The 23,614-nt window shown below is 40.4% G+C and overlaps 1 protein-coding gene across 1 annotated transcript in view; it reads right to left on the bottom strand.

Moving 5' to 3' along the window:
* Positions 1-3,897: 3,897 nt before the first annotated feature.
* The window catches only part of LOC149284299 (dynein axonemal heavy chain 6-like), a 117,668-nt gene continuing 97,951 nt past the window's right edge, over positions 3,898-23,614 (bottom strand). Inside the window, exons 69-80 of the mRNA XM_089496884.1 lie at positions 20,229-20,317; positions 18,182-18,328; positions 17,729-17,867; positions 16,114-16,233; positions 10,082-10,203; positions 9,582-9,711; positions 8,919-9,046; positions 8,204-8,389; positions 7,601-7,673; positions 7,057-7,208; positions 5,569-5,791; positions 3,898-4,001 (exon numbers count right to left, since the gene is read on the bottom strand). Of these exons, the coding sequence (XP_089353010.1) occupies positions 3,898-4,001; positions 5,569-5,791; positions 7,057-7,208; positions 7,601-7,673; positions 8,204-8,389; positions 8,919-9,046; positions 9,582-9,711; positions 10,082-10,203; positions 16,114-16,233; positions 17,729-17,867; positions 18,182-18,328; positions 20,229-20,317 (1,613 nt within the window). The remainder of the gene's footprint in view (positions 4,002-5,568; positions 5,792-7,056; positions 7,209-7,600; positions 7,674-8,203; positions 8,390-8,918; positions 9,047-9,581; positions 9,712-10,081; positions 10,204-16,113; positions 16,234-17,728; positions 17,868-18,181; positions 18,329-20,228; positions 20,318-23,614) is intronic.

Raw genomic sequence — 23,614 nt, 5'->3', positions numbered from 1 at the left:
GAATGATGAATCACGCTTCACTATCTAGAAGTCTGATGGACAAATCTGGGTTTGGTGGATGTCAGGAGAATGCTACCCCCTGGATTGCATAGTGCCTATGGTACAGTTTGGTGGAAGAGGGTTAATGGTCTGGGTGGTTTTCAGGGTTTGGGAGGAAGTCAAGTGAGCAGCACAGAGACCTGAATTTAGCCCTACTGGACACCTTTGGGAGAAATTGGAACTTCGATTGGGAATCAGGCCTTCTCGTCCAACATCACTGCCTGACCTCACAAATGCTCTTTTAGGTGAATAGGCGCAAATTTCCCAAAATCCCACACTCCAAAATATTGTAGAACGACTAGCTAAAAGAATGGGAGGCAACTCTGTATTATACAGCAAGCTCATAAAGGTGTGGTCAGGTGGCCACGTAGATTTGGTCATATGGTATATTCATACATACATGAATTATTTAAGCTAATTTTCTATTTTAGAAATTATTGTGTTTAATGTGCATTGATTTACCAGGGCTAATATGATACGTTATATAAGCTTTAGGATCCAGAATATAATTTATGTTACAATGATGAAGTTGGTTTCAACAGAACTGTAACCAATTATGGTTCACTGTGGATTTCTCTCCAATTAAAACCAGCACTAATTATTCTGACAGTATTTGTCTTGGATGTCTGAAACATTCACAGACTTGTTTTTAGAGCTTCTCATAATTATACCTAGTTTTATAATAAAATTATTAAAATAGCTTGAGGGAGTATGTATTTGACTTAAAGGTGTTTTGGGCATTCAAGACACTTTAGTCATCATATAAACTGTTTTAAATTTATGTTGCGTCCCCCTGCAACTTTGAAAGAAACATGACTAAAACTGTCTGCTAAAACTGTCTGTTAAATACAATATAGCTACTGATGCATATGTATAAAGTGAATATACCATTGCCAAGACTTTGCCTGGACAGGTCATTTGGCAAATGCTCCAGCTGCAGATTGGGTGCTCTCTATCCAGCCTTCCGCCACTCTCACGTCATCGGGCAACCACCAGCCTTAAAGTCCCAGGGCTTCCACATCATTGCCAGTCCAAGAGCAAAATGAATTGACTATGCCATGCAGTAACTGTTCTTGAGAAAAATCTAGTTTCTCTGTTTCTAGTTATAGTTATTATTTAGTTTAGTCTGAATTGTAAGGAAAATGTGAGCAAAGATCTTACACATATATTATTAGTATTTTATGTGTGTGCTTGTATAAAACTGCAATGAGCTATCTTACGGTCTACTTACCTGACTATCTACTTAACCATCTATGTATCTACATACTTCCCAGTGAAGGATACCCAGAGGTTCCCCTCTTCTAGTGGAGTGGCTTCATGAAGGGGTGAGACTATCCCTAGAAAATGTTAATTGTTCTGAGTAGGGTAGCAGAGTGGGTGTCCAGAGATAAAGAAACTGACCCAGAGACCCAGGAAAGCATAGCTTAGTTGGGGACTCTAAGTCACAGTAGTAGAGTTTCCAGGTATGTATGTATGTCTATCCATTTTATTCTCTTTTATTTATACAGCACCTATTTTCACAGCGCTGGTGGGTTATTGTATGTAAGGGCTAAGTTAATTATGACCCCCCCAAAGGCTTGATTACTAGGGGAAATAGCTCTCTAATCTAGATTCTAGGTATTCACGTGTGCGAATTGTGACAGTCCCATCTGTTTGTCCAGGTTTCCCCTTTGCTCTACATTGCCCTGGACGATATGAGAGCGTTCTGGCCCTGTTCCTGCTTGGGTCTCCGTCACACTAATGAAGAAACATAAAGCCATGAATCGACTATAATGTTGAGCTCTGTTACTAAAAGCAGACCACATTCCTCCTAATAGGAGCAAACTGCAATATAACTACTGTACGATTACACCAGATGTAGACATTATTCATTTCAAAGCGGAAAAACTGCTGCACAAATCATCATACAACTTTTGTTGGCATATCCTTGAAAAGTCACCTTTTTATTTTTGCTCTCATAACTAACATGAAAAGTGGGGAAAAAAAGTTAAGCACCAAATGAATTTGCTATTATTCATAAAGAAATATTTCATATTTAGTGATAATACATTGCATCCCCTGGGAGCAACTTTGTGATAAACATTCGCTAGCAGCATAAAGAGGAAAAGCAAACAGCTGCCACCAAAAATAATCTATGTGCAGTAAATCCAACACAATGGACAGAAAGGACGGTTTCAATTAAAAAAAACAAAACCTTACAGACAAATACAAGGAACAGATGGTGACTGTTTAGTTTGCCTCTGATCTAGTTTGAGTAGATTATTATTATTATTTGAACATACTATTGGTTTAAAATATGTCTGCTCTTAGGATGGTCTGAGAAAATTAGGGTGATGCATATGAGCATAAGGAGTGGGGTATAAGATGTTATGGTGTCACACACGTGACATTGTATGGATATTGGTAAGCGTGTGACAAACTAAAGTTGTAAAAGAATAACTCTGCAGGTGCTATCCTTTCTACTAAGGGCCAGAATGTGATGTCATATACTGATGTTCAGCTCGGTAGTATAAATGGGGTGTTTGGGGAAATGAGAGACCCCCCTTGCTACTGGCACATTGAGTAGCAGTGTGCCTGGAACCCTGTCCCTTGTTTTGTGGTGGAGGGCCCTTTGCCATTGGCTAATCCTGCCCTTTGGATCAGATTTGCAATCTCAAGAACTCTTAAGAAAAAAGTAGGGCCGATGTCAGGTGAGGCAAAAAGAGTGAGATATGAACATAACAGGTGAAACAGGACCATACCTTAGAGGGGATCTGTATGTTAGCTACACACCACCAAACATTGGCAATGTCAACACTCTTCCTGTTCCTACTGTCCAGTTCTGAGCTCACGTTGTATAGTTTTGTCTATTCCATGCATTGCTTGATTGCAATTACAACATCCTAACCTAAGATCCTAAGACACTAACATGTGGTTTAAAAGTTGCCTTACTCAAGCACCATTTGTCACAAGCTCAGGGCAAGTATCCTGCAAGGATTCTATGGCAAGCTGTTGTCTTCATGGACTTTTTTGTATCTATGCATTTTGCATTCAAAATGTTTATGGCTGTAGAGAATAGGTTTGTAAACATTGGGATGTTAAGTTTAATGAGCATAAGCACCAATTAAGAGATCGTTTTTGAGTGATTTATAGTTTTGGGTTTCTTTGAGTTTGCTTGTGTCAGCCCGTGATCCTTTCTACACTCGGAACATGTCTTGTTTTTCTGCAGACCTTAGCTTAGTCCTTTGTCTTCTCGGTGGCGTCTTCTCATAGCTTCTATGATATAGTCATATAGATTCATCCTCATGGGAAGTTGTTGCACCACCACAGAATATAGCTTAACGGTTACAAGGTTGTGAAGCCCTATATAGATCATGTCTGATTTCATATATCATAGATACTTTATCTCTACTGAGTGACATTGTCTATATCTGTTTCCTCTGTGCATTTCTTAGCCTTAGTTTAAATTTTGACTTGTGTAACATGAACACACCCCCATCATGGTGAGCCCACATGACCATGCTATGAATAGTAGTCTCATATAAAGCTAAAGAGCCAATGTTATTCACTTACAGACACCCCACATCAATTGTACGATATCGTCTTTTTGGCAGTTCTTGAAGTTAAAATATGTAAATGTAAAGGTAGCGTCATACCTTTTAACAGACAATTTTGTTCACCCCAGTGTGCACCCTTACAACACGGATGGACCAAAGGCAGATCTCCAGTTCTTCCTAGATGGCTTAAAATAATTTACCAAGAAATGACACAAAACAAAATAAGTTATTTAATTAAAATGTATACTTAAAAGTAAAACAAACCATATTTGTATTCACACCAGATTTTTGGTTGGCCCTGTTGGTACATCATCTGGTGAGCTCATTCATTTAATTGGCAAAGTAGGGCTGACCCCTTGGATATCCAGTAATCGCTGGGTTTTTTTGATGGTAAAAGCACAGTGACGACAAAATTAGTAGAATGTCCTGGTAAGAGAAAAGAACAAAAAGTGAATTTAAAATCTATCTTATGCAACGTGGCTGTAATGGAAAAATATTTTTAGACGTTTCAGCTTTGAGTCTGTATGTATATTATATATATGTATATTATACACACATTGACCTAACACTTCCTATACATACTGACACAGCAGAACAGTGCACAGGAATGCACAAAAATGCTAGGGCCCCCTGCAAGACATACGGTTGGGACCCCCAACCTCCTCCTACACACAGTAAAACACACTAACATACTTACATACACAGTAAAAGTACTTAAACAATCATACTTACACACAAACTAACATATGACTAGGTTGCAAACTCGCAAGAGCAGGGCCCTCTTTTCCTTTTGTGCAAGTTTGTGATTTAAAAGTATTCTACTGACTCTACTGCTGTTACATCGCTACGGAATCTGCTGGCGCTATATAAATATATGTAATATGTACATACATACTAACATACTTACACACACACATACAGTAACATACACACACATGCTAAAGCACACATGAACTAACCTAATTACCAAAAAATTACATACTGACATACACACAAACACATATGAACTGACATACTTACACACACACTAACATACACATGCAGTAACATACACACACATCATACGTACACACACACACACACACACACACCGCTCTTATGCTCCTTCAAGGTTCTCGCACACTATGTCTGAGTGCCGGGAAATGATGGCCTGCAGCAATGACCTAGCCCTATGCCCGGGGGTTTGAGGATGCTGGTATTTAGTGGCTTTGCTTCCCTGCGGCCAAGCAGGGATGAGAGATGAGAGCGCACGTGCCAGGCCCCCCTGCACGACCAGGCCAGGCACAATAGGATAATTAAACATGTACTAATATTTGGAAAAGGCCACCGAATTGTCCTGGCATTAAAAAGTGGCTTAAAACCAAAATACAGAGACATCTAAGCCCAGTATACTGTACTTTGGCCCAATTTTGACAGAGCTCAGAAGATAATTGATTTGTCTGCCTGAGTTCAGCAGCAAATTACTTTCTTAGTTCCTGGAGCTGTTCAGGGATTTATCAAACCTGTCATTCAGTAGTGAAATACTATCCAAAGACTAATCAAAGCTGTTATAGTATCAACCAGTATTTGACTTCAATTATTGAGCCTCGATATATGGAAGCTGACAGTAGATAAGAACCATTTGGTCCATCTAGTCTACAAAAACCTCAAATCCCATCTAGTTCTCGGTCTTGTCATATGTTCAAAACAAACATATACCCATCCCAAACATTTCTAAATCCCGTCACTTTATTAACCTCTACCACTTATGGTTTACTTTACTGAATAACAAAGTTGGATGTAACTCCTAATGTTCATACATTTTCTATTTACCAAATGCAGATTTGTATGCATCAAATAATCTTGTCCCAGTGGGACAATGCACGTATGTTCTACTTGGTTTTAAATGCATCTTGTCATCTTTTGATTACGCATAACATATAGCTATTGAGTTTGCTATGTTCACTTCTTCTACAAGCAAAGTAGTAGTTATGGTGTATTTATTTTTTAATACCTGTGGTGGACAAAGTGCCAGCCCTAGCACCAGTCTTGTAGAGCGGTGCTTGATATAACGCAGGACTCGGGTGATAGTTCTGCCGCGGCTCAAAGTGCACAACTGGGAACATTGGATTCATTTGCCTTGGTAAAGCATCTTCTATAACCATCTCCTCATTGTCCCAGCGACTAGCGTCCATGTACATCCCATGTACCAGCACACCATCTTCCGGTGATGGTAACTGCAGAATCAGAAGTTAAGTTTATAAATACCTACCAGTTCCATATAAAACAGTAAAGCAAATAAACAAAGTCAAAGTCATAAACCTGGCAGTTACTGAAAGAGCTCTGGCTAAACTGAAAACACACATTTCCAGCTGTATTGATTTTAGTTTTCAATATGGCTCTACAATCTTGGTACAACAATTAGGCATAATTGCTCCACTTGACAATGGAATGGATGACACCTAACGGGTAAGTGAAAAACATTTTTCCCCAACACTTTGCACAGTGATTTTCCCTGCCCCCCTTAATGGTACCCAAAGGGTGTCTGGATGGACCTCATCCCTCTACCTGGTGTATATAGAGGTTGAGGCATTTATTTTTATATTTTTAATGTCACTCAACCCAACGGGCAGGGATGAAGGAAGGAGGGGTTAACATTCTTAAACTCGATCTAAAGCATTTGTAACTCACAAGCAACCTTAAGTGTTAATAAATCCATCAGTTGCTTTCTTTTTTCGACTAACATTAACTGGACTCTTCTGCAGTCAAGTGCGACTTTCTGCAAGCTTAAATGCTAGTTGACAAGAGTGGATTGCCTAGTCCTACTGGTGTGAGTTTTCTGCTGCAAACAGGTATTTTCTGACAACTCACATGTTTAGCTAACAGACCTCCTTGTCTACATCTTAGACCTGTCTAGAGCTTTGTGTGGCTAATATTTTCTTGAAGTTATTGGAAGCCAAACAAATCTGGTCCCACTGCAAAAAAAGTGAGATAAAATGCTTTTTGTACCAGTGAGTAAAAGCTACTTTTGAATTTCCCCGGCACTCCTACATTAAATTAGAAAATTCTCAGAAAGAAAAGCACAGCTTCAAACTGTTTTGGTTTTGCACCATGTATTCTTCTAGAGAGGTAAATTAATCTTCAGGTAGCAGGTGTTCTGAAGCTGTTTTATTGAGTGGGTCAATACACAGTTCCAGACATTGCTAGCCAAGAGACATTCACGAGCAACAGCCCGTAGGTAATCCTTCTCAGTATTCGAGACAGGAAGAATGAAATGATACAGAATGTCATATGGTATTATCTGTTACAATGACTCTAGAAAATAAGCTGTCTTTGCATCCCAGGTGTTCGTTACGATTGGGCTCCTCAGGCCACAATAAGTTTTGCGCAGCACTTACATCCCTTCCTGATTTAACCTTTACAATACTTTTGATCTATCCATTGGCAGCTAAGAGTTTTCCAGCGTGAGGATGTGATTTTTAAAGGCAAATTTAATTTGTACCTGTGAATCCATTGGTAATTCTTCACCAAACTTCATAGTCTTCAAAGCTTCTATTACAGCTGCTTGATCTCTGCAGTATGGCAGAACGTTGTAGTGAAAGCTAAGCTCATCTATTGGCAAGTTATATTTCCGAGCATGGTTCTGTAGGGTTCCTAATAGGAATAATTAAGTAAACAGTATAAGCAAATATATATATATATATATAATTTAGAGACAGTTTGTAGAGTCTGTAGGAATCATATGATTCCATTACTCTTTTTGCTCTATTGTTGTGTTATGTCGCTTTTTGATTTATAAGACAGAGCAGATCCTTCAGACAGCATATGTTATTTTAAGTGGATGTAGATGTAATTGAATTTGACTTTGGAAGTGACAGATCCAAAACCAACGGCTCAGCGATGAGCATTGCAAGATGCCTGATTACACGTTTCACATGTCCCTATCCTAAAAAATTTAAATGTGTATCAAAATAATTGCTTTTTAAAAATTGAGATGGACATGAAACTTTTTTAGAGAGACAGAGAAATAATTTTTAGATGTTTACCTGTCAGAAAACCTTGGGGGAAAAAGAAACCAGAGATCCAAAAAGATTTCGGTTGCCCTATTCGAATCCAAGCCTAAAACAGAGAACATAAAAATAACCAAAAAAAATACATCTAGCATTATAATAACGCTTCATATTCCCAATACTATATATATATATATATATATATATATATATATATATATATAAAAAAGCTCACATTTTTTCCTAGCACAGAGCTATATATTCATGGTACCTGTGATAAACAATTTAATTCAGATTGCATACATTCTAGATGAAAGTAATGGGTCATCTTTCTCACTTCAATTGCACAGTTTTTTTGTTAAAATGTGCATTTATTAAACTGAACCTATGTATTTCTTGATTAAATTATTTCTTGTGCTTTTGATTTTTTAATTAAACTGTGACATTGTCATGCAGGATTTGATCACAATTTATACTTTTTAATGTATTCCTAATACCAAAGTAATTGAAAGTGAACATAAATAGCTTTATATTTTGACAAAACAATAAAATCTTTGAAATATATACATGATAAAAAAATTCTCATGGGAGATAAAGTTATTTTTTGATAAGATAATGACACACAGAGGAAACACTTACATCTATAAATGCTGTCCTCAGCACAAGATCTTTTACCCAGGATCCCAGGGGTTTCAAAGATGGATATGCAGCGTCAGCCCATAATGAAGGCACTTGATTATTGAGGAAGCTCTTGTAGATTTTCTCCATTTCCTCAGACATTACCACAAAACCCGCTATGGCTTTATTAAGCGTCTCTAGAGAGGTCTAAAGGAGAAAATGAACATGTCATATTTAGCATGTGGTGAGCCTCGCTGCCTGGATTACTCAAGTTCAATGTAGCATAGATAGAGAGATAGATGGCTGTGGAATCATAACTTTATAAATACGTCCGCTTACGATTTATATGAACGGCTATAATCTTTAAATAAAACATTTCAATATATTTATACAGTATTCTGAAATTCAATACTGGTCAAGGAAATTAAGTCCTGGTAAGAGGCTATTAATCTGAATGGCCAAATCCGACTCCTGTTGACACACAGAGACCCCCGAACACATATGTGCAGACGCTCCTGTTAATTTCAGTCGGTGTTCTTTCCTGCCCTGTGATTGGCATACATGAGAACTGCTTCTCAGGTCAAGCTATTCATAAATCTAATCATATATCAACTGGAAATTGTATGTTATACTATGAGGATTACACGTGTAAGATATTTCTTGGCCATTGTTTTCTTTTCTTCCGCAATGTTTCCATTGAAAAACAGAATCACATCACAGCGCCATGGTAACTTACTTTAAGAACTTTGAGGAGATTATTAAATCTGTCTACTTCCTGTCCAAGCACAGTGGTTAGAGAGTTAACACGTCCTTTGGAGTCCTTAGTAAACAACAATTCAGACGCAGCTTCCATATCCATCTTATCTATAAAATTAAGATGACAGAGAATGATTATTAACCGGATTGCCTGGATTTGTAATGTGGGAATAAAGGCTGGTGTGCAAAAGTAGAAAGAAGAGACCACAAAGTGTAAAGATGCCTCTGATTCATCATCGCTTGCGCAGCACTAGGGTATTACTAATGTGTGACAAAAAGTCACTTAAGCAGAAGCCAATTGCACGTATGCTATCAAACGTGATTGGTTACTGCTACGCCCATTGATCTCAACATGAGTTCTAATGAGCATGTGGAAGAAGCATACCGTGGTATGCTTCCTGCTTCTGGGAAAAGCAGCTGTTAAGATAGAAGTCCTAGGCCAAAATATGCACCTGGATGGAATTGTTGTATTACATCACAACATGATAACAGTATAACAAATTAGAGAATTCCGGGGAATAATACATCCAATTAGTAAATTTTTCAATTAATATCCAAACAGATTACATTCATTAGCAATGGACTTCTCATCTATAACTTAAATACCAAGAAAGAATTGACATAACCATATGTGCCGAGTTACCTGGAAGCTTGGAAAGGATTGAGGTTGCCAGTTCGCTCACAATTTCGTCATTACTTTTTCCTGCTCCCCGGGCAGCTGACCTTGGTTGGACATCCAAGATAGTATTGATTAAAGTGCTGGTTTCCTTGCGCTGAAAAACACCACATACTTAGTTGGCACTTGAGTTAAATGCTGCATGGGACAGGGAAGAATATCCTGTCTCCCTTTTATAGTGTCTTTAAAGCTAGTTGGAAATGCAGTGGCATTTTCTTGCCAAACGTTTGGAATAATGTAATAAGCTAGTTTTCATATTGCAGGAAACCAAGCAGCAGCAATAACATTCTTGACTTTGTTTTATATAAACAAACAATATCAGCTACTAATTAAGGGAAAAGCTGAAAACGCCACTTCTTGCTTATTATCCATGTTTAACCAACTATAATGATAAAATCATTATTTGGTCCCTGAATTGATGAACTTGATACAATTATAAGAGCGTAAGCATCCAAAAGCTGACAAACCTGGAAAGCTAAATTGGCATTTTCATGCATTCCGAAAATTTCTGGGTCATCAGTCAAGGGCAGATTTTCAATATATTCTTTGTAGTATTGCAGGCTGTCAGCATCTGGACTGAAATATATGCCTATTAAGGATTAAAAACATAGCTTGTTAGTTTGCAGCCTAAATACTGACCATAATACTAGTTGAGAGATGATTTTTCTTAAAGAAGAAAAAAAAGTTGCTCAATCTTGAATTACACGAACAACATAAGTGCACCCAGTATAACACAGGCATTTATTTAAGATAGGACTGATGATATATCTGATATTACTTTACATTGCATTGTCTTCAATTCACTTTATTGAATGAGAAGAGTGAGACCAGGACAGATTGAGGAAATTACGCCTCCTCTTGGTGTGTCTAATTCCCGACACATTTTACCTTTTAGTTATAGCTTAATAAATAAGTAGAAACTCATAGTCATTTATATTAATATCTTAAAAGGGAGAATTTAATCTTTGGTTAAATCTTTGGTCGGAGGTGTCCTATAGTGAAAAGGACCCCGTGCGCTGGATTCTCGGTGTGGACCGAGCCCTCTACCTCCAAGGATGGCAGACAGAGCGATTCCTGACAGCGGCTAATGTCATCTTCCTGCACCTGGTGTGTAGAGAGGCCATCTCCCCCTACCTGATCAGCAAGCGGCAGTTACGGGCAGCGCTGATGAGCTGTCTGTATGTGTCCTTCTCATACACGGGTGCCAAGACCTCATACCCTGCCAGGCTCCTTCTTGCAGGCAGCCGGAGGGAAGACTTTTGGAGCAGATGCCTGGCTATTGCTGGAGAATTGAGCGCCCACATGCTGCGCATTAACACCGACCCTGCGTATCACGCTCAGACCTTTGCACACCTGAAGGCTGAAGGCGACTGGGAGAGGAACTGAAGGAAGACCGGGACTGATGGTGGGGAGAGAAGCTAAAGACAGCCCGGGAGTGATGGAAGGGGGAGGAGTGGAAGACAGACCGGGACTGATGGTGGGGACAGGAGCAGAAGACAGCCCGGGACTGATGGTGGGGAGAGAAACTGAAGACAGCCCGGGACTGATGGTGGGGACAGGAGCAGAAGACAGCCCGGCACTGATGATGGGGAGAGAAACTGGAGACAGATCGGGACTGATGGTGGGGAGAGGAGCGAAATACAGCACGGGACTGATGGAGGAAATAACCCCTCCTGTTTATGTGTGTAATTCAGGACACACCTTAGCTTATAGTTCTAGCTTAATAAAATGTTAAAAACCCCAAAAAGAGTCATTTCTATTAATAGCTGAAAAAAAAGAGAAAATGGAATCTTTGTTTGAAGACAGTGTTATTAAGGGTCCATGCGTATTATGAAGAGCCAACCCCAGTGAGCTTCTCTTGTAACAGGAGCTGAGCTGGCCCTTCATCATGATAGTTAAGTCACAGAGACATCATAAAGGTCCCCTATCTACCCCAGGACTGGCCATCTGGCACCAGGCAAATACCCAAACTAGAGGTCCAATAATATAGAGTCTACAATGCTCAACAGGCCGATACATATTCACAAAAACAAAAAACAGAATGCCTGTCCTGTTTGTCTCATGGCAGAAGATCATTTAAATTCAGAAATTCCTTCTTTCCTAATATATTATTATTAGGTCAGTACGTGGCATCTAACCAACTGCTCCATAATACATTTATCTCCATGGTTGTTATAAATGTTTGCAGGTCTAGCGACCTATTGCCAGCTTTTGATATAATAAAAAATACTAAAACCTCATTCACTACGTTTAATTTGGGTCTTTTAGGGCAGCCTCATAGCACCACAAGGTGGCCACAAAGGAGCTTCATCTGAGGGCTTTGCTGTAATCAGAGGATCTCTCTAACTGTCCCATGATCTCCATAAAAACCAGGGAGATATGCTAGAGTTAGTGCTCTAGGCATATTTTGAGGCTGCCGAATGGAGTATCCAACCCTGGTGTGATCGTTTACCGTATTTGCTCAAATATAACCAATTTTCACAAATTTGTAAACTGTATGTCAACTGTAAAAAAAATAGGAATCTAAAAACAGTATTAACTGCTAAATAAATTAAAGTTTAAATTAATAACATTTACAGAATAGATATTGTACGGCATAACTCCTATCCCTATACACTAAGCTAGGCATTGGTGTGCTACTTCTGCCCCATGAAACAGCCTGCCTGTGCCAACTCTGCTCCTTTAGCAGCCTGCCTGTGCTACCACTACCCCCAAATCAATCTGCCTGTGCCACCTCTGCCCCTCCCCAGAATCAGCCTGCCTGTCCCATTTCTGCCCTAAACACTCACTTTCCCGCACCCTCCCCTTTCCTCTCTTGCAGATTTCCCTCGTCAGGGGGCCAACATTGCAGATGTCTATGCGGCCCGACCGATGGCCCCCTAACGCGAGCCTGCAGCTTACTGCTGTGGCTCGCAGGGGGAGCAGGAATCCGTTACATGTGATCCGCTACATTATTACTCGGGAATTATTCACAGAAAATACATTTAATATAAAAACCCAGGGGCATTTCTTACATAGAATCTGCCCGCAGATCAGACCCATTCGGACCCGTCTGCCTATCTTTCCCGCTGTAAAGACTCAAACCCATGATAGCAACAACTTGTCCACGGAGTTATACAAGGGGTTAACCAAGAAACTGAACTGATAGCAGGCAGAAAGTGTGATTTCTAAAACGTAACTTTAAAAAAATAATCGCATGCAGTAGCCGAGAATCACAGGTCCTCCAGTAAGCTTCCCTCCCCAGGCTCCGTGTACAAAGAGAATCGAGGAGGAAAAATAGGAGGTCTTATAGCTAAATGCCCCATCTGCGGATCCTAGATCCCTATATAAAGTACGTATATTGGTGCTTTTCGCCAGTATAGGTGCCGGCTTTATCAGATGCAAATACCTGATGACTCTTCCCGGAAGAATTCAAACTCTTTGTGTTGCCAGCGTCTTTATTAGGTGTCACTCGTTCATTGGCACCAAACTGATTGATCTTCTTCATTAACCATTGCTGTGCTACATTTTAACCACTACACTGTAACAAGTATCCTGTCCATTCATCATTTGTGTTTATGATTGAAACCATATGATACTATGTATAATTTACATTCATAATACCGTATTGGCTCGAATATAGGCCACACTTTTTTCCCCCACTTTAAGTCTTTAGAGACTTAAAGTGGGGGTGCGGCCTATATTCGGGGTCTAGCGCCCAACGCCCGGGACATGCAGTCCGGGGTGCCGGGCAGGCAGCAGGGTTAGGATACAGATCCCCCACAGTATCCTACTCTCTGATACGCTCAGACAGCCTCACCTGCCAGCACTTTCCACGGGGGGGGGGTGCCGGCACGGGAGGTTGTCTAAGCGCATCGTGCGGACGGTCACCGGCTGCGGAGGTTGTTTACCCGCATCGTCCGCACGATGCGTTTTACCTCTGCCCCCCAGACTTACCAGAGCACACTCCCGGGTGTCTTGCGGGGCCGGCGGGGGACATCTAAGCAATACGCGTATACAACTTCCGGTGCCGGCACATCCGCTGAGTGCCGGCACCGGAAGTTGTATACGCGTATTGCGTAATGTCCCCTGCCGGCCCCGCAAGACACCCGGGAGTGTGCTCTGGTAAATCGGGGGGGGGGGGGGGCAGAGTGGCAGCATATCTCGGGGGGGGAGGAGGAGGACAGTGGCAGCATATCTCGGGGGGGAGGACAGTGGCAGCATATCTCAGGGGGGGAGGACAGTGGCATATCTCGGGGGGGGAGTGGCAGCATATCTCGGGGGGGGACAGTGGCAGCATATCTCTGGGGGGGGAGACAGAGTGGCAGCATGTTTTTTTGGTGCTTTTTTAAAGAAAAAAACGTTTTCTTTAAAAAAGCACCAAACCTTTAGGGTGCGGCCTATATACAGGGGCGGCCTATATCCGAGCCAATACGGTATATATATATATATATATATATAATGATTACATGTGTATATATTGTATTGTTTAACTAAAAAGTATATATTACTGTAAATGTTGGAAGCATTCTAAATAAAATAATTATTTATTTATTGCTGGCTGTTTGTATTTTTATTTTATTTTTTTATTTTTTTACAAACTAACAATATATGTATGTAAGTGACAGCAATACATCATAGAAAGGATCTATAATTTAATTCTATATTTAACACTTTTGGCAGGGCCTGATTAAGAGCATCTTGGGCCTGGTGCTGAGGATTTTGGTGGGCCTTTTCATGGAAATAAATAAAATAGACAGAATAGACAAAATCTTAACTCCTCGGCATCCATGTGTACTGTGCGAGGCAGATAGTATAGAATTTTATGGGATTGGGATTCATGGGATTGGGAGTACATCAATACACTACAAAAAGTCATCATACACGGGATGTCTGAAGCCACAATTTAGTGCCACTAATCCTTTTTAATAAAATATGCAGATTGAAAAAAGGTAAAAAACACAAAACCTTTACTTTTCCTCTTATTGCTTCCTGGGCCTATAAAGTTTTGCCACCCTGCCCTCTGGCCCAGCCCGCCTGCCACTAAGCCTATTTCTCGGAAAAATCTGAGTAGCTCATGTAAATTAATTAATTACATATTGAATATGGCTGGCTGTATTAGAAAATTTGTGTCAACTAATTCTAAGTTTCACACCATGTGAGTAAAACTATAAGTTTTACTGCTTGGTTCCATCCTCTAGGGAAAAGTTTAGTGCTACTTTAGCAGATAACAGTCTGGTAAACCTCAAGTTTGCTTCCATAAGTGGTAATAACACACATTAAATTGTATACTGAATTATTAAACCCCTGACGAGCTACAAACTCCAAATGACTTAGTGAGTAAGCCTAAAATGCCTTCTTGAGGCAAATAAACTCAAAATTCTTAGTCATTCACAATCCATTATTTATACTGATCGAGTAAATGCCCTACATTTATACAGCAGAGTTGTGAAATGCAAAACAAGAGATTCTATATATATATATTCTTTGCATTTTTGGGGGGAATGGACACATTAGTATTTATCTGAGAATTAAACGGGATATTTCTTGTTTATACAATGCCATTATGCCAGTATCACTTGAGATATATGATGTATTCAGCGATTTATTCTGGCCTAGGATAAAAACTCTGCTGCTGCAAACCTGGAGGGCGGAATACCCCAGCCAGAGCATTTATACTATGGAAGACTATGCATTATAAGGCACTGCGCCTCTTTAATGCTGCTTTATGTATTCATTTCTCTTCCTTCTTCATTCTGTGTTTTAACCTGTTTTGTCTCTCTCTCTCCCCTTTTCAAACCAACTATTTTCGCTTTCGTTTAACACGTCCTCCCTTTTTTGAACTCCACCTTTATTTACTTTTTAGTTTGTTTCTCCCTTTTTATCTTACCACTTTCTCAGTTAACCCCTTCACGACCGATGCCAGTATATGCCTTAGCAGTGAGGTGTTTTCACATAGGCCTGCAGGTCCCGGAAGGCCAGCGGTCTTCGCCACAAAACCAGGAGAAAGATCGCCTGGGGGCCCTGTTTGACAGATTAATCAAACAGGACCCCCAATCTGGCGCTGCTCGCCAGGCCTCTTTCCTCTCCCAAGCTGGACAATTTACAGTATAGACTGCATTAAAAGGCCCTGCACAGTGAGGACAGTGTCCGTGGAAGGTAAATCTCCGCAATCTGGACCCTAAAAGCATATTTCAGCATCAAATATAGATATAAAAGCCTAGGTGGTTATCACAACAAAACCACTATTGTACTTTTAGGTGTTAAAAACCTAGTAAACGGGTTCTGCTCATACAGATTAAATCCTATGGCGCAGTAAGTCAAACATAATTTTTATATAGCCATTAAACACAAAAATGTCTGGTTAATAAACTGGAACAAATCTTTTTCTTTTCTTGCGCAAAGCATATAACCCTATGATTCCCTAATACCTGAATCACAAGGTTTTAGTAGCTCTGCGATTGCTGTCTTTAATAACAACTGTTAATGCAGTGTTCTTTTATCATAGGAATGCCATTACCTGAGCTTGAATAGCGATAATTCTCTTCAAGGGTCTCTGGAGAAAAGAACCTTCGAAGGATCGTTCTCAAACACCTCTGGTCCCAGGCATCCGTTACCCTTCCTCCATATGTTATTTCGCCTGCGAGACATCATTGTACATATGTAACATTTTCTATCACACAGCAGCACAAAAAAACACACTTTTCACTAATACTAAAAGGCTTGCTTTCTGCAGGGACATTAATACTACCTTTATAGGGTAAGGAAACAACAAATGGTTAAAATCTTACTAACATTTGAGACAAAGCATGCACATGACATCTGTAATTTTTTATGGTGATTGTTTTGTAGAATGCAGTGACAGTATTTAATATATAAAAATGATCTGACAACGTGTGGGTGTCCATGTTGGTTTAGGAGACTGTCGTACCTACCCGGCCGGCTGGGGTCCCTCGGCGTCCTTCGCGCCCGTCCTCGTGTGTTGCCGTGCGTGCGGCGCGCACACGAGGGGGCATGTGTATCGGGCAGGCACGCCTTCCTGCCACTGTCAGTCCTGATCGGGCTGCCGCTACATGTCAGCGGCGATCGAAGAGACGATCCGCCGCTACATGCTCGCGGCGCCCGACCAGTACCTCTTCTGCCTGTGCGGCGCTGCCGTGTCGCTCGCGGCGGCAGCACAGGCAGAGAGGAGAGTGTGGTTAGCCGCCGCGGACATGTCGGTGGCGATCGAGTGTTCGATCGCCGCTGCCTGTCCACGGTTGCTGTCTCTTCCTCCCCTGCCTGTGTGGCGCTTCCGCGTCATTCGCGGAGGTACCACAGGCAATAGGGTATGTGTTTGTTCGTTGTCATCGCGACGACGCTTCTCTTGGGCCGGCCGCGATGACGTCATCGTACCTGCTTTCCCGCCATTGGCCCTATTTAAACTTCCTGGTCCTGTGTTTCCTTGCCCGTTCAACGAGTCCAAATCATTGTTCTCGGGGTGTTTGTTTCGCTTGTGCCTTTTGATTGCTATTCTTGTGTACCAGACCTTGGCTATTGTTCCTTGACTACGTTCCTGCGCTGCCCGTCCCGACCTTGGCTATTGTTCTTTGACTACGATCCTGCGCTGCCCGTCCCGACCTTGGCTATTGTTGTTTGACTTTGCTCCTGTGCTGCCTGCCTCGATCCCGGCTTGTTTATTGGATTTGCTCGCCATTTCTGCATTGTGGGTCCATCACCTGCGGTGCCTGATTCCGTAACAGAGACATCCAATTCTCATACCAATGGCATGTGTGCTGTGATAAGCCGTCAGAAGAGGACAGGGCAGATAAGATGGGAACCGACAATATATTAAATGATATGGCTCCATGCTTTGGAGTTCTCAAAGCTCTTACAGTGATATCAGTTGCATTTACTAACCTAACACACATGGTTTAATGTTAGACTTACATTAAAAACGAAACTTTATTTAGTCCCCACACGGCTTAAAAAGGACCACGTTTATCAATAGCAATTCTCTGGCAAAATAACATGGCTCAGCCACCAACTGTATAATACTGCTGGATGCACCTCTTTTTGCAATTTTGGCCTAAGTGTGCCTCTTATAAATATGACATACGTTTGTAAACCTAACCAATACGATATTAATACGATACCTGTAATGTAGGTAAGTGCATCCCATGGTATCTTCCCATCCTGACAATACAAGTTTAAATTGAGCAAGGCACACTCTCTGTCACTGTCACTAAATTCGTAGCAGATGTTCCACCCAAGCGGTCCAAACTTTTTCCTTTCCTAATAAAAACCAACATAACAACAAGGGGTCAAAACATGTACCAAGTAAAATCCTACAAAAAAATCAGTTTTGAGCAGTCATCAACGCAAAATAAGACTTTATTAGGGAGAACCTAAACAAAATTCTAGGCTACATTGTTTACCACTCAATAATGCAGCCTTACATTCTGTTTAGGTTTCCATTTGTACAAAATATGTAATCCACTGACTAAGTAATCCTCTGATTCTTACTTAAATAACATACATCACACACACCTATGTCAGTATGTTAAAATTATATAGAATAAATCGAACGATAAATAAATTATTGTTACCTGAACGATGGCATGGAAAAAGCAAATCCCAAAAATAACTTTTCTCCACGTCCTTCCAAGAAGATGTTCTTCAAAGAATGTTGGAGTAATTTCAGTGAACGCACGTCGGATATTAGCACGGAGACCTTTTGGAGGTTCATTCGTAACCTGCGGTAGAAATTAATTTGTGAGGCTGTAACGAAGTCTTTGTTGGACAAAGTTCTTGGCGCTGCAGTGTTCTCTTGTCTTTTCCTATTATGTGTGAAAAATGCCTTTTTTGATCGCCTCTAGGAAAAAAATAATAAAATGTCCAATCTGCCTTAATATGTGTGTGTTCCCAACGTAATTGGATAATTGAGATTCAGGTTTCTTTGCACATCTTTAAAAGGTGTAAGGACAAGTTATTATAGGAAGAAATACCTTAGCAGAGAAAAGCACTTGGGTTATGAAGAAATATATTTTGTTGAATGGAAACAGAATGCTATAAATCTACTTGGCTAGGAGTTCTTTTGACATGAAGCTGATACATGATGTGTTGAAAAAAGCATCAGTACATACTGGAAGTGGATCTCCTCGCAGCGCTCACCTTCAGAGCGTTGAGGAGGCCACATGGGAGCTTTGATCAGTGGAGATCAGCCCATTTCCCCAACTCACCGCTACCCGGGACAGAGTGGCAGCGCCTGAAAACAGTGACTGTCCAGGGAAAAACTGGACTTTACCTGGCTTTAGAAAAACTGAGTTTTTTTTAACGTTTGGAGCAACACATTAGCCACTGCTGGCCATGACCCTCAATATGTTTAGACTGGCTCACAGTAATTTGACATGGGTTTGGAATACAAGCCCAATCCATTGGTTTCATAAATTACTAATCTTAAACTACGAACATACTCTATGTCAAATATACATATACAGTGGATATAGAGGCAAAAGGTGATCATTGTTGATCTTATTTGCATGCGCCTACCCAGAATCCTCTGTGGTTGTGGCAGCATCATGAGATTTCTGAGGGAAAACCAAGCCTTCTGGCTTGTCTGGTGTCTGTAGATGATTGTTTAATAATGCTTCTATATATATATATATATAAGTATATAAAACCATACATTTATAAGTGTGAGTTAGAAGTTTAATTCAGACTGGATAAAGGAAGATATGCAGCAGGACCAGGGCTCAGCTGTGATTCAGAAGTTCCATGCATGAAACCCTCTTAGACGTCTCTCTTAGCAACACTCAATGTAATCACACTGTGTGTTATAACAAATGACAAACCTTTAACAACGCCCTTCACAGAGATCACAATACTTTTCTGAAATCAACACACTTAAAAAACCCTGAGCCAAAATAGCATGCTTTTAAACAATATTTTGCATTATCCTTAGTGATGCCTGAACAATATGATAGCGTGAAATTGATAATAAAATTGAAACCTTTTGTAAAGAATATGCACTTACAAGTTAAAACACCTAAACTATATTTTCAAAAGGCAGCCTGATGTCCATGCCTGCCTCTGTGAAAAACGCATGGCCTACAGGTACGTCCTAAGGGTAATCTAGCCACAACTTTTGTGGACGTACCTGTACGACATAGGGTCTTATAGGCACTTTGTGTTAACAAATTTTGTAAATACAGTTATTCTGTACTGATTTCCCACAGCTAAAGCTTTGTGCCCAGGTAGAAAGTCTGAGCTGCAGATGTCTCTGGAATGGGATCTGGATCAACATTTGCAGGAAACACACAGTTATAATATTCCTAATGAAATGGTGATGGTATAAAGCATTTCAAGCACAGTGTCATTCCAGTGACGATCCAGGGAAGGAAACAGTTTACCCTGCTATTAAATTGCTCAAGTCATGTATTTTGAACCCTTTAAAAATTACCAAAATGTTGCTTTTATCTACTGTTAGATACATGTGAAAAAAAAAGCAATATATATATACATATAATTGCTGATTTTGTATTTTTTCTGGCATTGTTACTATATATGTAGAATGTGTAAGAATTAATAGATTTTTTTTTTCTTTTCTCTTAATGACCTAATGTCTTTTGTCACTACCATGAAGTAAATCCTCACCTTCACAGAGTTCTGGAGAACGGTAACGGGAAAGGTTCTGGATGGCATGGAGCTTAAAAAGAGCCTGAAGTTTTCATTGATGGAAACATCTAGAATACAAATGCACATATTAACCTGTGAATTACCCTATGACCACAGAAAGAAAATACAAAGAACTGTTATTACATATAATAGCAATAAACCAAGATTAAAGGGAGGTACAAATATGTGGAGAATTCAACCTATATGATGCTAGGGTTCTTAAGCATGTAGGCAATATTTGATTTCGGTGTATGCCATTAACAAAGATGATTTTTTTAGGTATTTGCCTTAATTTGACATAGATCAAGCTTTTTATCTCTTTGAAACTGAATGCTGTGTTAACGAATAAATTCTTACATTCTAAATTAGATTTAAAATTCCATGGCAAAGTTCTAAATGTGAAGCAATCATGAAAACCAATAGAAGGCCATTGTACTACCTTTAAGACCCTGCTTTGTTCTTGATAATAGACCATATATTTTTGGAAGATACGGCACAGGTCATTTTACTTCCACAGTCCTGTCTGCCTTCAGAAACTCAGTACTGGTCACTGTTCGTTGTTAAACAAGGGTCTCAAAAACCAGTGCATTCACTTATTTTATTAGTTACGATCATATATATAACTAAAAACCCATCGAACCATGATGAAAGCGAACATTTTGTTTCATATTAATTGGTGTTTCAAAATGTAAATGGAATGGCTGGATCTCCTCTTGCAAGTTTCGGTGAAACTATAATGATAATGGCAGACATTGCTGACATTTCATTAGTTCTGGGGACTTGTGCCAAGGTTTTCTCACAACGAGAGGGCGTTTGAGGGCAAAATTACTTGGCCTTTCCAAAATTGATTTTGTTATAAAAGCCAGACCAGGCCTGTGTGATTTCAGTATGCTTTTATGCGGACCTTTGTTCCGCAGATAGTGATTTAAGTCAAAATCGGGATTTAACTTACAAATAATGACACCCATACTGACTAAATAAATGTGGCTTTTGGGATCTAGGTTCTTAAGTCTTTGCCTTGTTGGAGTGATATACAGATAATCAAGAATGGAATTACAACTACAATAAAGTACTTATTTATGCAAGCACGATGCCTGCAAGAGTTGGGTATATAGCTATAATAAGTTATAAGTTAAAAAGTATGTCAAATTAACTTGTAAATAATTCTAAAGTATGAAAATGATGGAATCTCTAGTTTATGTTACCAATTCTGACTTTCCTGTTAGATAAAGCTCAGATTCAAGAGAAACAACAAATGTGGGGCAAATTTATTAACATTTGCATACTTATTCAGCAACAAACCTCACTCAAGTTACTTTTTTTAAAGAGACTCTATATTTTCTTTCTAGCACTACTCGCAATTATCACCATAGCAACTACTCGAATGGTTCTATAAGCAATGAATAAGCAAGGGATTTTGCAATGGTTGATAATATAAGGTAATAAGACCATGTTTTATACATAACCTCCAATGTTCTTGACAACTGCAAATTCTTGGATGGCTATTTATAATGCATATTATCTTTTTCTCCATAGTGTGTTAAATATGAAAACATTTTCTCCACCTATGACCCCCATAATAACACTAGACACAAGGGCAATCTACTCCTTAACAAATGTATAGGGCAGCTAATGCCTACTGTTTAATTAAATAAATATATAAGAAAAAATTGAATAAATAAAGACATATAAAAGGGGAGTGGTCTTCTTTTATTACAGACTTCCGATCTAGGCCTTGGAGTTATGTAGTTTGTAAATCAAGGCATGCACCTAATATGTGCAATGACCTTTTCTGCTTCACTCGGCCAGTGAGTCATTTTAAGAAATCCAATTTTAGTAACTTTAACTTCTGAGAGCTGATTTGGACATTATTGGAAACTGGTGAAAGGCTCAAATGTATGCTGATCTATGAGGCTACTGGAATGTGTCTGTAAGACAAGTGGGTCTACAACATTGGAGGCTAATTTCAGATCAAAGAATACATACACAACATTCTCTTCTGGAGTAGATTCTAACATCTGACATTGTGTCACACTCACCCCTTCATTGCCACACGCACGCGAGCAGAAGACTGCTCGAGCGCGGCGGCGGCTTTCTGGTACCCCTTCAGTGCCGCACGCGCGCGTGCAGAAAACTGCTCGCGCGTGGCGGTCTTCTGGAGATCCCGCTAACCCCTCCGACGCGGGTGGTCGGGAGTCCGACCACCGGCATCGGGGACGGAGGTCCGGAGCTGGGAGTCTTGCTTCTGTCGGGCATCGTATTGCCCGACGAAGCAGTGACTCCCAGCATCTGGTACTTACCCGTGCTCGGTCTTCTGCCATTCCTCCTGCTTGTCCTGTAGGGGGAGCGGCCAGTCTGCCTCAAAGGCGGGGCTCTGGGAGATCCTCCAGTGCTATTGGGTCACGGGCTGGGAGGCGGAGCTTGTAATTTTGGCGCCGGTTTTAAATACCCCGGATATGCTTTGTCTGGTACCCTGTTGTGGTCTTTGTTGCAGTTTTGATTCCTGACGTTTGTGCTTTTGTTATCTCTGGATTTTTGACCTTTTGCTTGCCTGACCATCCTTTGCCTGCCGATTTTGTTCCGTACCCGCTCCGTTGCTGACCCAGCTTGTTGGACTACCCGCTCCGTTGCTGACCCGGCTTGTTGGACTACCTGCTCCGTTGCTGACCCGGCTTCTCTGATTATCTCGTCCGTTACTATCTTGCGTTGCTGTATTGGCTCCTTCTTCCGTATCAGCTGTTCATACCCTTGCACCCAACTCATTCCCTAATATTATCCGCTTACACCTAGCCTCCTCACTGTTGGGATTGTCTAAGTCCCAGCTCCCTGTCACTAAGGGTTTCCTTTGGTGATTGGGTTCCGGGCAGAATAACTCCTGCGGTGTGCGCTATCGTGTTAGTGGTCGTGACACATTGAAGTAATTAATCTAGAAAAGAGCTTTGGATTCTTTAGTCTGATTTAAAGAAAAATAATAATTATGTATGACTCCAGGGAGGCCACTTGGAGGTCTCCAGAAGGATATTGACAAGAAGAGTCAATATCAAGAAGAGAGAAGGGAGACATTTAAATACTTAAAGGGGTTCAACAAAGCATTTGAGGGAAGTTTATTTCAGAGAAGAAATGTTAGAACAAAAGGACACAATCTAAACCTGGAGGGTCAGGTTTAGATGTAATGCAAGGGATTTTATTTTACTGAGAGAGTGGTAGATGAATGATGCATAACAGCATCCTATCAAAAGTGGTAGAGGCTAATACAGTGATGGAATTTAAACATGCATGGGATTGGCATAAAGCTAACTATGATAAAAACAAGGTCTGAATTTTTACATCAGGAAAAATGGGCAGACTAGATGGGCAGGATGGGT

The sequence above is a fragment of the Sceloporus occidentalis genome, unplaced genomic scaffold (assembly GCF_023333645.1).
Source record: "Sceloporus occidentalis isolate IW3139 unplaced genomic scaffold, rSceOcc1.0.p SCAF_95, whole genome shotgun sequence".
Lineage (NCBI taxonomy): Eukaryota > Metazoa > Chordata > Lepidosauria > Squamata > Phrynosomatidae > Sceloporus > Sceloporus occidentalis.
This window is presented reverse-complemented; position numbering and strand designations above follow the sequence as displayed.